The sequence below is a fragment of the Crocuta crocuta genome, unplaced genomic scaffold (assembly GCF_008692635.1).
Source record: "Crocuta crocuta isolate KB4526 unplaced genomic scaffold, BGI_CrCroc_1.0 scaffold197, whole genome shotgun sequence".
In the NCBI taxonomy this organism is placed as follows: domain Eukaryota; kingdom Metazoa; phylum Chordata; class Mammalia; order Carnivora; family Hyaenidae; genus Crocuta; species Crocuta crocuta.
Genome location: NW_027532002.1, coordinates 12,057,222 through 12,074,359, shown reverse-complemented (window position 1 = coordinate 12,074,359; position 17,138 = coordinate 12,057,222). Strand labels below are relative to the sequence as shown.

Genomic DNA, 17,138 nt, shown 5'->3' with positions numbered 1-17,138 from the left:
TAGGGGGGGGCCATTATAGCCATCTCATTTTGGAAATACCCTTAGGTCTTTATGTGCATATGTCTATGCATGCATGTACATGTTATCACGTTTATAACAATGTATGCACACACTGCTTGCGTACATGAAAGCGAAGTAATATAGGGAAAGTTCAGTTGGAAATATCTTGAACTATTGAAGGTAGCTGGATTCTTCTTTTTCTGAGTCTTCTGAGTTGAATAGGATTGGGGAGAATATGGTTCCTATCTATTTTTTAAATTATTTATTTATTTTTCATGTTTATTTTCGAAGGAGAGACAGCATGAGTGGGTGAGGGGGAGAGAGAGGGAGACACAGAATCTGAAGCAGGTTCCCGGTTCCCAGCTGTCAGCACAGAGTCTGACATGGGGCTCAAACTCATGAACCATGAGATCATGACCTGAGCTGAAGACCTGAGCCAAAGTTGATCACCTAACTGAGCCACCCAGGTGCCCCTATTTTTTTTTTTAATTTTTTTTTTTTAATGTTTTATTTATTTCTAGGAGAGAGAGAGACAGCGTGAGCAGGGGAGGGGCATAGAGAGAGAGGGAGTCACAGACTCCGAAACAGGCACCAAGCTCTGAGCTGGCAGTCAGCACAGAGCCCGACGCGGGGCTCGAACCCAGGAACCGCGAGATCATGACCTAAGCGAAAGTCGGACGCTTAACCGACTAAGCCACCCAGGTGCCCCAGAGACTTTTTGCTTTTAATAAATCAACAATGCTGTACTCAAGGCGCACAGGCAGACAAATGTACATATTTACAATTCTTGGGAGCATTTCCTTGTAAAAGGCAAGTGCATGGGGCTGACCTTGCCTTCTCAGCCCTGATTGCTGGTCAGGCCCCCTTCAATCATGGCGCTTTGTGAGATTTTCTAAACCTTGTGCATGGAATTGAGATGGTTTGCCTTTTGGTTTTTGCCTTTACAATCCTGCCAAAAACATCCTTGAACTTACTTCCTTGTATACTACATAAATTTGAGGCTAAGGTAGATACAGAGAAGTAGAATAATTGTTGGGTCGAAGTGTGTGATATTTAATACATGCTGTCAAATTGCCTTCCAAAAATGCCTCACTTGTTCATACTTCCTCTAGTGATTTTTTAGCTTCCCTGTTTCTCACATTTATGCTGCTCATTGATATCGTTAAGCCTAATTTTTTGCCAGTCTGACATGTGAAATGTTATTGTTTCAGTTTGGTTTTCCTGGCTATTAGTGAGATGAGAGTCTTCTCATATTTATTGATTGGCCATTTTACTTTCTATACTTACCTGTTTGTATACTTTGTTCACTTTTATGTTTTCATCTTTTCTTATTTATTTATAGGAAATCTGCTATATTCTGTGTACTGATCTTTTGCCATTTATTTTGCAGATATTTTCTTCCAATCAGTCATTTGTTTGTTTGTTTTTTAATGTTTACTTATTTATTTTTGAGAGACAGAGAGCAAAAGAAGGGGAAGGACAGAGAGAGAGAGAGAGAGAGAGACAGACAGACAGACAGACAGAATCCAAAGCAGGCTCCAGGCTCCGAGCTGTCAGCACAGAGCCCGATGCAGGGCTTGAACTGATGAACCATGAGTTCATGACCTGAGCCAAAGTCAGATGCTTAACTGACTGAGCCACCCAGGTGCCCCTTGTTTTTTGTTTTTTTTTAATACAGTTTTTAAATTTTGGAGGCAATTTTATAATTATGTTTACCTTCATTTTATTTTAATACTTAATTTTTTTGTTTTTATGTTTAGCTTTTTGATGTATTTGGAATACATTTTTTTGGGAAAGTGTGAGTTATGTATAACTTCAGGTTTTGTCCAAATTGGTGGCAAGTTATCCAAACACCATTCTTTCCCTAGTTATTTGAAATTTTATCTTTCTCATATTCTGTCATACTCACTGTTTTTGTGGCATTGGCCTCTTTGTGTATCTTGTGTCAATATTACCTATTTTTAATTCTTATTCCTCATAGTGTGTTTTGATGTTTGGTATGGTAAACTCCTCCTGTTTGTGTGTGTGTATGTGTGTGTGTTTCAATACTCCCTTGATATATCTATGCATTTTCTCTTCTAGGTAATTTTATAACTAGCTTGTTAAATTCCTTAAGTAAAACATACTTCAGTTTTCCTGGGTGCATGATTGTATTAAGCTCACAAAATAGTTACAGAAGATCCAGTTACAAGTGACAAAAATATAATGATAATAATGATGTTGTTGATGATGATTGCAGCTTTGTACTGCCGGGAGGCTTTCCAGCCTCTATACATCTATTAACTCATTTAGTCTTCCTTATAACTCTGAGTTAGGTACTATTATTACTTTTATTTTGCAGATAAGGAAACTCTGCACAGAGAAGTGCAGTATCTTGTTCTTTGTTATTCAGCTAGTAAGTTGTAGTTTTCGGTCCAACCCAGAAATTGTTCTGAGCTTAATCCTCTGACTCATTGTTGTCTATTTCTGTGCAATAATCATATTGTTTTCAATACTCTAACTTTATAATAAGTTAATATTTATGACTACAATTTTCCTTGGGCATCTGGGTGGTCAGTTGGGTTGAGCATCTGACTTGGTTCAGGTCATGATATCATGGTTCACAAGTTCGAGCCCCATGTCAGAGCCCTGGCTCTGTGCTGGCAACTCAGAACTTGGAGGCGGCTTCAGATTCTGTGTCTCCCTCTCGCTCTGCCCTTCCTCTGTTAGTGCTCTATCTCTCTGTCTCTCAAAAATAAGTAAAAAAATTAAAAAAATTAAAAAAAGAATTTTCCTGACTTACTCTCTAATTTTTTCAGAACTTTGGCATTATTTTTTGAAAACATTCTATTATTACAAAATATTCTATTATTTAGTTGATAACTCATTGAATGTATAGATTAATGTAGGAAGAATTGATATTTTATATACTGTTATTTTTCAGAGAGAGAGTGTGTAGGCAGGGGAGAAGGGTAGAGTTAGAGAATCTTTAAAAAAAAATTTTTTTTAAAGTTTGTTTGTTTGTTTGTTTGTTTATTTAGAGAGAGAATCCTAAGCAGGCTCTGCACTGTCAGCACAGAGCCTGATATGGGGCACCCACAAACCACGAGATCATGACCTGAGGCACAACCAAGAGTCAGATGCTTAACCAACTGAGCCACCCAGGTGCTGATGGAGAGGGTGAGGGAGCATAAGCATGTTAAGTGGGGGAGAGGCAGAGAGAGAAGGAGACAGAATCTGAAGCAGGCTCTAGGTTCTGAGCTGTCAGCACAGAGTCCGACTTGGGGTTCGAACCCATGAACCACAAGATCATGACCTGAACTGAAGTCGGATGGTTAACTAACTGAGCCACCCAAGCCCCATGAATGTCTTGCTTTTGATAGTGTTTTTTGTGACTCTATTAAGGTTTGAAATCTCTTTGATATAGTTCTATTCATGCATAATTTTTGTCTGTGAAAAAGATCTCCGAGAAATAAAAAAAATACTTTTACCTAATTCCCTTTATATGGCTAATAAACATTTAAATAAATATTTCATTTTTATAGAAAGGAATTTTATAATTCTGCTGAGGTTTTAATTTATTTTGCATGGAAATAACTTTTTTGTATCCTAACATAGAGATTTAATTTTTATTCTTCATATCTTTTGTTATCAGGTACACCTTCAGTGGAGTTTTTAGACTCTCCAGTTACATCCATGGACCACCCATTTCTAAAAGCATTTCAAGCATCATCTAGTTCTTCTCCAGAAACACTAACAGATGGTAATGAAAAGAAATTGCCAAATATTTTTGGATGTGGTAAATAAGAATGTCGATTGATTTCATTTTCTAGATCTTTTTTTCCTCAGTATTACCACAATTTGGTTATCACTTTACTTTTATATTCCCCATGCACTGAGAAAAAAGCAAGAAACTTCCTTTTTGGGGGCAAAATTGCAAAACCTGAGCATTATGAGTATTCTAATAATTCAATAATTTGAAGTTTTAAAACCTTATTCTTGCATGTTATTGCTTTGATGTCTGAACAAGAGAGCCTTCTGGTGGTCTGCTTTGATCCTTCAGGCTTTCCCAATCAGGATGTAATCCTGTATATATTAGTATAAGTTAGCAATGTTTTGTCATTTATAAATTATGCATATACATACAAGTTATACATATACATTATATATACATAAGTTTTATTTTCAAGCACTTGTATTCTATTTCCTTTATTAAAACATTGAAGAAGGAATTTGTTTTAATGTTTATTTTTGAGAGAGAGACAGAGCACAAGTAGGGGAGGGCAGAGAGAGAGAGAGAGATACAGAATCCGAAGTAGGTTCCAGGCTCTGAGGTGTCAATGCAGAGCCTGATGTGAGGCTTGAACTCATAGACCATGAGATTATGACCTGAGCTGAAGTCAGATGCTTAACCGACTGAGCCACCCAGGTGCCCTGAAGAAGGAATTTTTAAGGTGCATTAGGTATTTAATATTTACAAATATTTTAAAATGAGAATTTTCTTTTTTTTTTTTGGTAATTTCATACAATGTTTTCACATATCCCGACTTTCTCCACAAGGGATTTTAGGGCTGCTTATAAAGACAACACATAACAAAGTAATGCTAAAATATAGATAGAAGTAAGAAATATAAACCAAGAAAAAGGACACAATTATATCAACTTTCCAGGTTGATATAATTGTTGCTGATGTAATTAAGCTTCAGTTTTGACTGAGTATAGGTGTCCGAGGCACAGAGAAAGGTGTGACCAGCCAAAGACTTTTCATTATTAGAAAGACTCATTATTATGAGTTCTAGAGTGCTAATGAAAGTTATACTAGAGCTGGATTTTAAAGATGCGTCTATAGTGTGATCCTCAAATGATACAGTGGCCCAAGGTCTTGAAAACTTTTTTTTCAGCAAGTGTAGCATATGGCTTCTCATTTCTGATAGTCACCTTGATAAAAGTGGTAAACTATTGTTTTACTGGATAAATGGTAACATATCATTAATAAAGATCCCTGAGAAAGTCAGGATAGAAGGAACTTACTTAAACATCATAAAAGCCATCTATGAGAAGCCCTCAGCTAACATCATCCTCCATGGGAGAAAACTGAGAGCTTTCCCCCCTGAAATCAGGAACATGGCGGGGATGTCCACTCTCACCACTATTGTTTAACATAGTGCTGGAAGTCCTAGCATCAGCCATCAGACAACAAAAAGAAATAAAAGGCATCAGAATTGGCAAAGAAGAAGTCAAACTCTCACTTTTCGCAGAGGACATGATACTCTACATAGAAAAGCCGACAGACTCCACCAGAAGCCTAGTAGAACTGATCCATGAATTCAGCAAAGTTGCAGGATACAAAATCAATGTACAGAAATCGGTTGCATTTTTATGCACCAACAATGAAGCAACAGAAAGAGAAATCAAGAAACTGATACTATTCACAATTACACAAAAAATCATAAAATACCTAGGAAGAAACCTAACCAAAGATATAACAGATCTATATGATGAAAACTATAGAAAACTTATGAAGGAAATTGTGGAAGACACAAAGAGATGGAAAAACATTCCATGCTCCTGGTTTGGAAGAATAAATATAGTTAAAATGTCATTACTACCCAAAGCAATCTACACATTCAATGCAATCCCAATCAAAATCGCACCAGCATTCTTCTCAGAGCTAGAACAAACTATCCTAAAATTTGTATGGAATCACAAAATACCCCGAAGAGCCAAAGTAATACTGAAGAAGAAAACCAAAACAGGAGGCATCACCATCCCAGACTTTAGCCTCTACTACAAAGCTGTCATCATCAAGACAGTATGGTATTGGCACGAAAACAGACACATAGACCAGTGGAACAGAGTAGAGATCTCAGAATTGGACCCAAAAATGTACGGCCAATTAATCTTTGACAAAGCGAGAAAGAGTATCCAATGGAAAAAATATAGCCTCTTTAACAGATGGTGCTGGGAGAACTGGGCAGTAACATGTAGAAGAATGAAACTGGATCACTCTCTCACACCACACACAAAAATAAACTCAAAATGGATAAAGGACCTGAATGTGAGACAGGAAACTATCAAAACCCTAGAGGAGAAAGTAGCTAACAATCTCCTTGACCTCAATCACAGCAGCTTCTTACTTGACACATCCCCAAAGGCAAGGGAATCGAGCAAAATTGAACTATTGGGACCTCATCAAGATAAAATCTTCTGCACGGCAAAGGAAACAATCAATAAAACTAATAGGCATCCGATGGAATGGGAAAAGATAGTTGCAGATGACATATCAGATAAAGGGCTAGTATCCAAAAGCTATAAGGAACTCCCCAAGCTCCACACCTGAAAAACAAAGAATCCAGTGAAGAGATGGACAGAAGACATGAACAGACACTTCTCCAAAGAGGACATCCAGATGGCCAACAGACACATGAAATGATGCTCAGTGTCACTTATCATCAGGGAAATACAAATCAAACCACACTGAGATACCACCTCACGCTGGTCAGAGTGGCCAAAATGAACAAATCAGGAGACTATACACGCTGGCAAGGATGTGGAGAAATGGGCACCCTCCTACACTGTTGATGGGAATGTAAACTGGTGCAGCCCCTCTGGAAAACAGTGTGGAGGTTCCTCAGGAAACTAACACTAGAACTCCCCTATGACCCAGCAATAGCACTGCTAGGAATTTACCCAAGGGATACAGAAATGCTGAGGCATAGGAGCACATGGACCCCAATGTTCATAGCAGCCCTCTCAATGTTGCGGACGAAATGACACAAAGGACAAGACACACACAAAGGACAGACACAGACACAACTCCGGCCGGAGGAACAATTCTATGCAAGCCCCTCTTGCGGTTTATTTTATACCCCGGTAACTGGATACAAACTGAAACCTACAAGATGCATTCCTTTACCAATTAAGGGCAAGTAGTCAAACACATTTCAAGGACAGGGGGGAGCAAAGGGAGGAAGCGACCACAACATGTTTACTAAGAGGCCTGCCCACAATTCCAGCCTTCTCCTTACTTCCAAGGAGGGCATGTTCCCTCGTTTGCGAGCGGACCATTAAACTTGGATATTGTGTGCAGGCCTCCTGGCAGAGCATCCTGTTTGCAGGCATGCTTTGCCCAGGCAGGGAGCCCTGTGTGCAGGCACGTCCCCGCGTCCCTAACCACGCTTTCTTGTGGTCACTGTCGGGCTCCCACACTCAACAATAGCTAAAACATGGAAAGAGCCTAAGTGTCCATCAACTGACAAATGGATCAAGAAGATGTGGTTTATCTATACAATGGAATACTACATGGCAATGAGAAAGAATGAAATCTGGTCATTTTTAGGAACATGGTTGGAACTTGAGGGTGTTATGGTGAGCAAAATAAGTCAGAGAAAGACAGATACCATATGTTTGCACATATAGGTTGATTAGGAGGAACTTAACGGAGGACCATGGGGAAAGAGAAGTGGAAAAATATTTGGGGAGATGGAGGCAAACCATGAGAGACTCTTGAATACTGAGAGCAAACTGAGGGCTGAAGGTGTTGGGGAGAGGGAAAGGGGGGTGATGGGCATGGAGGAAGGCACTTGTTGGGATGAGCACTGGTGTTACATGGAATCCAACTTGATGATAAACTATGAAATTAAAAAAAAAAAAACTAGAACATGTGTTCAGGTTAATATTCTTCCCTGGATATGGAAGGACCCAAACAGTACATTCACCTGAAATGAAGGTGGACTCTCACGAAAGTAGGCTCCTTGTACACTTAGTGTTTTCTTTATGAAAACCTAATTTTCCTTCCTGAAGCAATTTTAAATTCCTTTCACAATATAATCTAGTGCTTGTTTAGTTTTAAGAAGTGAATACCAAAGGGGTGCCTGGGTGGTTCAGTTGGTTGAGCATCCGACTCTTGATTTTGGTTCAGGTTACGATCCCTGGGTTGTGGGATCTAGCCCTGTGTCGGGCTCTGTGCTGAGCATGGAGCCTGCTTAAGATTCTGTCTCTCCCTCTGCCCAGCCCCTGTTCTTTCTCTCTCTCTCTCTAAAAAGTGAATACTTTGGAAAATGGTTAAAACTATTTTTGTTTTGAAAGTTTCAAAGCAGGTAGTATCTTGATTGCTTAAACAAACTGCCATAGTCCATTCAGGTGGCTATGACAAAATACCACAGGCTGTGTAGCTTATAAATAAAAATGTATTTCTTAATAGTTCGGAGGCAGGAAAATTCAAGACCAGGGTGCCAGCATGGTTGTCTTCCGGTGAAGGCCCTCTTCCTGATTCATGGCTGGCCCCTTCTCATTGTGTCCTCATGTAGTGGAAGAGGTGAGGGATCTCTGTGGAATCTCTGTAAGGGCACCAGTCCTATTCGTAAGGATTCCACACTCATGACCTAAGCACCTCCCTAAGACCCCCACCTCCTAAGACCATCTCACTAGGATTTCCACTTTAGACCATCTCACTTTAGGATTTCCACATAGGAATTTGAGGGGAAAACAAACATTCAGACCCTAGCAAAGACCTTCTGTAATTCTGTGCATTATCGGTTATGGTGTTACATGAATTTCTAGTTTCACTATAAAATTTAAAATGTAGTTGAAGAAAGCTTAGTGTGCTCTTATGTGAAGTAACTGCATGGTATTATTTAAGATGAACCAGTTGGACATTAGAAGAGTGTTTGCCAATAAAAATTACTTTGTCTTACAATGCTCTGCATTCTAAAAACATAATTAGGTAGTAGGATTAATTACCATTTAGACCACTCTGGTTTGAAAAATAAGAATTCATCATTGGTAAGAGGAAAGTTTTCTTTCTTTTTTTTTAATTTCGGGAGAGTTTATAATTACATAAATATATTACTTAGATTTCTTTTTCCTTATTAGTAGGTACAAGTGGTCAAGTTGCTTCCTTAAAGAGACCTGAAGAGGATGATATGGCTTTCTTTGAAAGACGATACCAAGAAAGGGTAAGTCTGTGGGGAAATCCGCTTACAGTAAGCATTTACTTGTGACAAAGACACAGTAGATTTACATATCTATTGTGGAGCATCATTGAAAAGAATTTATAAGGTCTCTACTTATAGCTGGTATTAGGCCTTGAGGCTTATTTAGAATGATTCAGAGAGAAACGGGATGAATGAATAATATGATACCTAATACACTAGTTAATTTATGAAGGTCATAAAGATTGACTAAATATATAAATAAAATCATCAATAATAAACATCAACCATCAGCAGATTTCTAAATAACATGTCTCTTGAATTCTTAATATGTAATATTTCTTCTCAGTGCATTCAAGGTATATCTAGACCCAAATTAAAATCATCCGTTAGTCTTTTTAAGAAACCAAACACGAAACATAAATGTATGTTAGCGATTCCCAGAGCTCAACAACTGTAGTGCTGATGTTTTCCCAGCTTTTCACTAGTGATAGTTTTCATCAGTTCACCACACTATAAACTCTTTAGGATTAAACAGTATTTCATTCCTCTTTATATTTTCCTCAGAATTAACTACAGTGCCTTTCACATAATTTTCAATAAATACTCCATGGAAAATTAGAAAAGTAAACATTAATTGATCATCGCTTTCATACATGTCATATACTTACACATTTGACGTGTTCCCTGGCCATGTTCATATTTGAGAGCTTTGTTTTTGCTTATTGCCAGATGGAAGTGTGTTGGTTTGATGAGGTATGGGGGATGGTATCCAGCTATATGGTACCTTCCCCAAAGTGTTTTCCTTAGGATTATTTTATAGTTGCTCTGTGGCTATTTATTCTCTCTCCAACTGGGTAATAAGTGACATGAAAGTAAAGACACACTTGTCACTTTTTGTTGTAGCTTATTAAGTAACTGAAGGTTTGGTAAAAGAAGACCATTAAATAAATTCACCTTCCAAGAGGAGAGGGGGCAGAGATCAGATTGGTTTTCCTGATGAGGAATTTTGAAGTAGAGAGGGAGAGTCCTGGATATGATTTAAGGCAGAGCAAGAACTAGAACTTTTTGCAGTGATGCAAATGTTCTATACCAGTGCTATAGCTATTCATCGTATGTGGCTCTATAAGTCTACATTTAAATAAACTGAAACTGAAAATTATTTTCCTCAGTCACACCAGCCACATTTCAAGTGCTCAGTAGGCCACATGTGGCTAGTGGCTACCTTACTAGAAAACTGCCATCTGAAGGAAAGAGGTGGTGGTAGGATCTCAGGAAGGGAGATGAAATGGCCAGAGTGAAGAAAGAAAAGGCTATTTCTATATAAGGATAGACGTTTTAAATTAAATCAATCTCCATTCTTGGAATACACAGTTGCACAGCTGAATTTTAGTTTTTTGTCCTAGGCTCATGAGGGACAGGGTTGTAGACCTCCTTCCTTACCTACTCCAGCAGCCTGGGTAGTGTTGACTACCTTGAAAACATGCCAGTCGGTATTTGCTTGTGGGAAGATAATGGGGGAAGTTCTTATCTGTGATTATTTTAGAGGATATACCTGGCCAATCCAGGCTGCTTATTATAAATAGGCCTAGAATCTATGGATTTATGAGATGTAGTTTATAACTCTCCAGCTTGTGTGATTTATGGATTTATGGGACACAGCTTATAAACTCTCCAGCCTGTGTGATTAATGGAGTATAAAAACTAAGAGGCTCAAAGCTAAACAACTTCCTCTGAGCTGACATGCACTATGCACATTATTAGTACTTGCATTTTACTCCAAAAAACCAAGAGATGCACTGTTGAGGGAAAAGGGATAATTAGGAAGCTCAATCCAATGGGTCCGGGCCCCTTTAGAAAGCAATGCAGTGTCTGTGTCTGGTTTTTGCTTGAATCCTTTGCTAATCATTGGTAACATTTAGTGTGGGGAAGGATCTATGATAAATGTGAGTTGGCTTTGATAATTAAAGCCTCTGTGGTAACATGGTTTACTAACTACTTTTATATATTACTGAAGAGTTGCTTCATTGCTTCTTTATTTCTTAGGTCAAGTTATTTTCTTCCATTGTGAATGACCCTTAGTCTCTAATCCCCAAGGAAGGAGAATTTTATTAAGGAAACAATTATCAAAGGTCAACTAGGTGCAAGGTGCTATTGCTGTTAGCGCCAGGACATTGAAAAACCAAAAAGGAAGGTGGCGAGATCTTTGTTCTTCAGACACTAGATTAGGTGGAGGTATTTGCTAAGTACTATCTTAAGTGAGGAACCCCTGCTTTGGCTTTGTTTGGTTGTTTAGCATTTTCTCTCTTTTGTGATATTACATGAAGCTAACACTTGGCCCTAACCGAGGGGGAAAGGATTTGTTGACTGCTTATTAAGTACCTATGTCTTGATATATACACGATCTTTTTTTTTTTTTTTGCTTTTACAGAGATGTTTATTTTTATTATTATTTTTTTTACAAATAGTTTATTGTCAAGTTGGTTTTCATATAACACCCAGTGCTCATCCCCACAAGTGCCCCTCTCCGTGCCCATCCCCCTCTTCCCCCCCACATCCATCAGTCCTCAGTTTTGGTCAGCATTCAAGAGTCTCTCATGGTTTGCCTCTCTCCCTCTCCCCCACCATTTCCGCCCTTCTTCTCCCCCTTGTTCCTCCGTCAAGTTCCTCCTAATCCTCCTATACGTGCAAACATATGATATTTGTCCTTCTCTGCCTGACTTATTTCGCTCAGCATAACACCCTCAAGGTCCATCCATGTTGCTACACATGGCCAGATTTCATTGTTTCTCATTGCCATGTAGTATTCCATGGTATAGATAAACCACATCTTCTTGATCCATTCATCTGTTGATGGACACTTAGGCTCTTTCCATGTTTTAGCTATTGTGGAGAGTGCTGCTATGAACATTGGGGTACATGTGCTCCTATGCATCAGCATTTCTGTATCCCTTGGGTAAATTCCTAGCAGTGCTATTGCTGGGTCATAGGGGAGTTCTATTGTTAGTTTCCTGAGGAACCTCCACACTGTTTTCCAGAGGGGCTGTACCAGTTTACATTCCCACCAACAGTGTAGGAGGGTGCCCGTTTCTCCACATCCTCGCCAGCATCTAGAGTTCTCTGATTTGCTCATTTTAGCCACTCTGACTGGCGTGAGGTGGTATCTCAGTGTGGTTTTGATTTGTATTTCCCTGATGAGGAGGGATGCTGAGCATCGTTTCATGTGTCTGTTGGCCATCTGGATGTCCTCTTTGGAGAAGTGTCTGTTCATATCTTCTGCCCATTTCTTCACTGGGTTGTTTGTTTTTCGGGCGTGTAGTTTGGTGAGTTCCTTATAGATTCTGGATATTAACCCTTTATCTGATATGTCATTTGCAACTATCTTTTCCCATTCCATTGGTTGCCTGTTAGTTTTGTGGGTTGTTTCCTTTGTCGATACATGATCTTATTTATACCTTTAGAATAACCCTGAAAAGCACCTATTATTATGACCTTTTTTTTTTTTTTTACAAATGAGAAAATTATTGGTTATATAGCTTGCCTCAAATAGTTAATAAATGGTAAAGATTCAAATACTCTTTTCTCTGACTCCAAAGCCTATAATCTTTGCCTTAGTGTAGGGTATTCTTTGGAAATCCTTCAGATGACCTGCTGCCTGATACAGTGTATAAGAGTGATATGGATGTATGATTTCTTTTTTTTTCTTTAAAGTTTATTTATTTTTGAGACAGAGAGAGGGATGGAGAAGAAGTGGGAGAGGGGGCAGAGAGAGAGGGAGAGAGAGAATCCCAGGCAGGCTCCATACTGTGAGCACAGAGCCCAATGCATGGCTCGAACCCATGAGCTAGGAGATCATACCTGAACCAAAGTCAGATACTTAACCGACTCAGCCACCCAGGTACCCCTAAATGTATGATTTCTGAATGAGGTTCCTAACCCAACTCAAAGAGGAGAGAGGGAAAAATGGGGATGAGACAAAGGTGAAATATATACGTTTTTATTGTTGGGAAGTTATGATTTGCAATTTGATAAGGTTGGGTAATAGTTCCCTTCTGATTTCTTGATTTTATTCCTATCACCTTAGAGGGTAGGAGGCCCTGCCTCTACCTATCATGCCTCATATTTTCTCCCCCTTTCTTTTGCAGGGGTAAGGCAGTGGTGCTGCCTCTGGGAATTATAAGAGGCAAGTGGGCTTTCTGTTCTCTGGGACCTTTTTTTTCCATGGAAAGGGTTTAAATGTTTCTAAAAGGTCAGAAAACCACTACTAGGGTATGCAAGCTTCTTCTTTGCCTCAGTTACAGTGGAGAACAGCCTTCAGGGAGGTAACTGTGGAAATGTAAAAACGAGAACTATAGGAAACTGTCCTTAAAGCAGTCTGTGTTCCAGAGATAATTCAGCTGCATTAGGTGTATTCTGTAGGGAATATGCATAGCCTGTATGTAAGGTTAGGTATGTAGGCTTTTGTAAAAAACAGTTTTTAAGGGAAAGTTAAATTACAGTTAGTAATTTTCTCCAAAGCAATATTCACTATATGTTATTTTTATTAAAATGCTTATGTAAAGCTGAAATCAAACCTTAGTTTAAAAATGCAGTTGGTGGGCACCTGGGTGGCTCAGACGGTTAAGCATCTGACTTCGGCTCAGGTCACGATCTCATGGTGAGTGGGCTCAAGCCCCGCATCGGGCACTGTGCTCACATCACAGCTCAGAGCCTGGAGCCTGTTTCAGATTCTGTGTCTTCCTCCCTCTCTGCCCCTCCCCCGCTCATGCTCTGTCTCTGTCTCAAAAATAAATAAACAAAAAAAATTAAATAAAAAAATTTAAAAAATGTAATTAGGTCCCTTTAACTATTAGATTTTGGCTTTAGAATTTAACAGCTTAATGATTGCTAAATAACTGTGAAATGGCTGTGATAAATAAGACATGAATCTAACTCAGGTGTGTACAGCCTTTTTTTCTTTAGGATGTTTTACAAATTATTGTATCAACAGATATTTTAATTTTACAGATAAAAATGGAAAAGGATGCTAAGCAGAAAGGAAAAGCACCATTGCCATCGAGTACAAAACCTTCATGAAGACTATACAATTAAGACCATCATCCAGATAGGTTTTGTTTGTGTTTATTTAAATATAATAATAGTTTATTTTCTCCCAAATTGTTTACTTCTTTTACTATGTAAAAATGTCATTTTGGTTGTTTCCTTAATTTATTGAAACAAGTGAAAATACTTTATATTTCTTTCGTCAAAATTCATGATTTTGTATCTTGTCTATACTTTTTATCTGTCCTGACAAATGAGGTTATTTTCATATTAATCAAAACCTGAAAATACAGTAACTGTTTTCAGTCTGTCATAAATTATCTTTTTAAGGCTATTTAGAAAATTAGATATGTTATTGAGGGTTCTGACCACTGTTTAAAGTAAGTTAAAATCTTGATTTTTTATTTTCCAAACTTTGTAATCTTGATTTATGTTTTTAAATAAAAAACTGTATTTTAAATTATATAATCATTTTCTAGTGGTGTCTACTGATTTCTGAGTTGTTTTGTTAACTATGGATTGTACATAACTGTATTGGCACTTCCTGTGTGCCGCTTCAAATCCTCTCAGGCCCGCCTCTTACTCTATTACTGTTGTGAAACACTTCAAGGCAGACTCTGACAGCTTCTCATGGACAAAAGTACAAATTTTATTTGATGGCACTTCATCTTGGGAGCATTTCATGACTCTCTTGCTTTTTTTCTCCAGGGATCCTCTGACATTGTGGCTTGGGATGCATCATAGATGTATGAAAGATATGCGGGAATTAATGACCTTGTGACCACCCTTGACTAATGGGTAAATCCTCTCTTCCATCTCCTAGGAAGATAATTCTGAGATGCCTTTCATGAGCTTCCTCATAAAATCCTGTGGGATTGAGCACCAGTCACCCATAGTAGTGACCAACCCCATAATGTATTCTTATGTTAGCTTTCTCTACTTCTCCCTTTCTGATCCTTCTCGCTGATTACTTCTCAAATAAACACCTGTATGTGAGTATTTGTCTTAGGCTTTGCTTTTGAGTGGCTGGTAAACGCAGGTCAAGATGGTTACTAGGAATGGCCTTAGAAAGCAAACCCTGTGGTTTGGATTCTGTGACTGGATAATTCACCGGACAGATGACAATCAAGACCCCATAGCTGGTGGTAAATGGTGTACTGATAACTTCTGTCATGGATACCAAGGCATGGATCTGTGAAGGAGTTTAAGATCATGATCTTCCAAGGGGCAAGATAGAAGGACAGCCAGATAGGATGTTATCTGATTTGTAGATCCACTTGTGTAACTACTGGATTGCTCACCCTGTTTTCTGATCTAGAGCCCACTCGTAGAAGGGAAAGCCCAGATTCCTTGAGGAGGGGTCCTCAAGTATATATGATAAGTATCATATATATATACTTGCCCCAAAGGTAAATATACAATTTACCAGTGTAACTTTGCAGATTTTTCAACCAAGGACCTTTGGATATAGAGTCTGAGCTCATATGGATCCCAAAGAACCCAAAACACTATTGTGGTCCTCTGGCTGTATGCAACCCAGTGATAAATGGAGTCCTAACCAAAGCCTAGTCCAGTGAGCATAATGCATCTGGCCCCACTCTTTGTTTATTTCTAAAGTGCCTCAATATATATAATTGGGATAGATATACTGTACTTAGAAGCTGATAGAATCCTTTAGCCTACGTTGATAACTCTTGCTTCATGCCCCAGATAATTTTTAGATGCTGCAGGCTTGGGTTAGAATTAATGACCCAAGGGCCTCCCTTGACCAAAGCATTATGTGGGCACAAAGTATGTGAGACTTCAACATCTATTAACCACTTTATGTAACTGACATTTATAGAACATTCAACCCACATTTTTTTAATGCACATTTAATAAACATTTACTAAGATTGACCATATTCTAGGCCACAAAACAAGTCTCCGTACTTTTAAGATAATTCAGATCATGATGTCTTCTGACCATAATGGAATTAAATTAGAAATCAATAACAGGGGCACCTGGGTGGCTCAGTTGGTTAAGTGTCTAACTTCAGCTCAGGTCATGATCTCACGGTTCATGGGTTCGAGCCCCACATTGGGCTCTGTGCTGACACCTCAGAGCCTGGAGCCTGCTTCGGATTCTCTGTGTCTCTCTCTCTGCCCCTCCCCTGCTCACAGTCTGTCTCTCAAAAAATGATGAAAACATTTAAAAAATCAATAACAAAGATATCTGGGAGGTCTCCAGAAATTTTAAAGTTATATAATATCTAAATCCATGGGTAGAGGAAAAAAATAAAAAAAGGAATCAAAGTAATTTTAACCGAATGAAAAAGAAAACATAACAGTATTTGTGGGACTAAAACAGTACTTAGAGGAAATTTCATAGCACCAAATTCCTATATCAGAAAAGAAGAAAGATCTCAAATAAGTGACCTCCGTTTCAACTTAAGGAACTTAAGAAAGAGGAGCAAATGAAAACTAAAATAAAAAAGAAAAAGGAAATAATAAAGACCAAAGCAGAAGTATAAAACAAATGCAACAGAGAAAATGAATAAAACAAAACAGTTTGTTTGAGAAGACCAATAAAACTGATAAACCTCTATAGCTAGACTGATCAGCAAAGGATAGAAAGAGAACACACAAGTCACCAGTATTATGAATGTGAGTGATGACATCACTGTATGATCTACAGATATTAGAAGTATAATAAGGGAATGTGATAAACAACTTTACGCCAATGAATTTGACAATTTAGACTGAAATAAATTCCTCGAAATAAAAAAACTGAAGCTCATTCAATAATAAATAGGTAACCTGATTAACTCTTTATTGTATGCTATTAGCTCATATATCAATTAACTAATTTGTAGTTAAAAACCTTCCCACAAAGAAAATTCCAGGCCCAGATGGCTGCACTATGAAATTTACCAAACATTTAAGGAGCAAAGATTACTAATTCTATAAAGACTTTTCCAGGAAATTAAAGTTGGGAATTCTTTACAACTTAATCTATGTGGCCAGCATTACTCCGATATGAAAACCAGACAAAGACATCACAAGAAAAGAAAGTTTCAGACTAACTCCTCTCAAATATGGATGCAAAAATTTGTTACAATTTTAGCAAATCTAAAAATATGTAAAATGGATAATATATGTCATGATTGAATGGGTGTTCTCCAAGGAATGGAAAGCTTAACAT

General features: G+C 38.2%; 1 protein-coding gene across 4 annotated transcripts in view; it reads left to right on the top strand.

Annotated features, from left to right (window-relative positions):
* Positions 1-14,951, top strand: part of FAM221A (family with sequence similarity 221 member A) — a 24,624-nt gene extending 9,673 nt beyond the window's left edge. The window contains exons 5-8 of one of the 4 annotated variants that reach the window (XM_077775346.1): positions 3,635-3,742; positions 8,854-8,936; positions 13,920-14,020; positions 14,664-14,951. In XM_077775346.1, coding sequence (XP_077631472.1) covers positions 3,635-3,742; positions 8,854-8,936; positions 13,920-13,988 — 260 coding nt within the window. In that variant the 3' untranslated portion in view covers positions 13,989-14,020; positions 14,664-14,951. Of the gene's footprint in view, positions 1-3,634; positions 3,743-8,853; positions 8,937-13,057; positions 13,096-13,919; positions 14,324-14,663 lie in introns of those variants that run through there. The other 3 variants (XM_077775348.1, XM_077775349.1, XM_077775347.1) reach the window with 3 other exon arrangements.
* Positions 14,952-17,138: the final 2,187 nt, after the last annotated feature.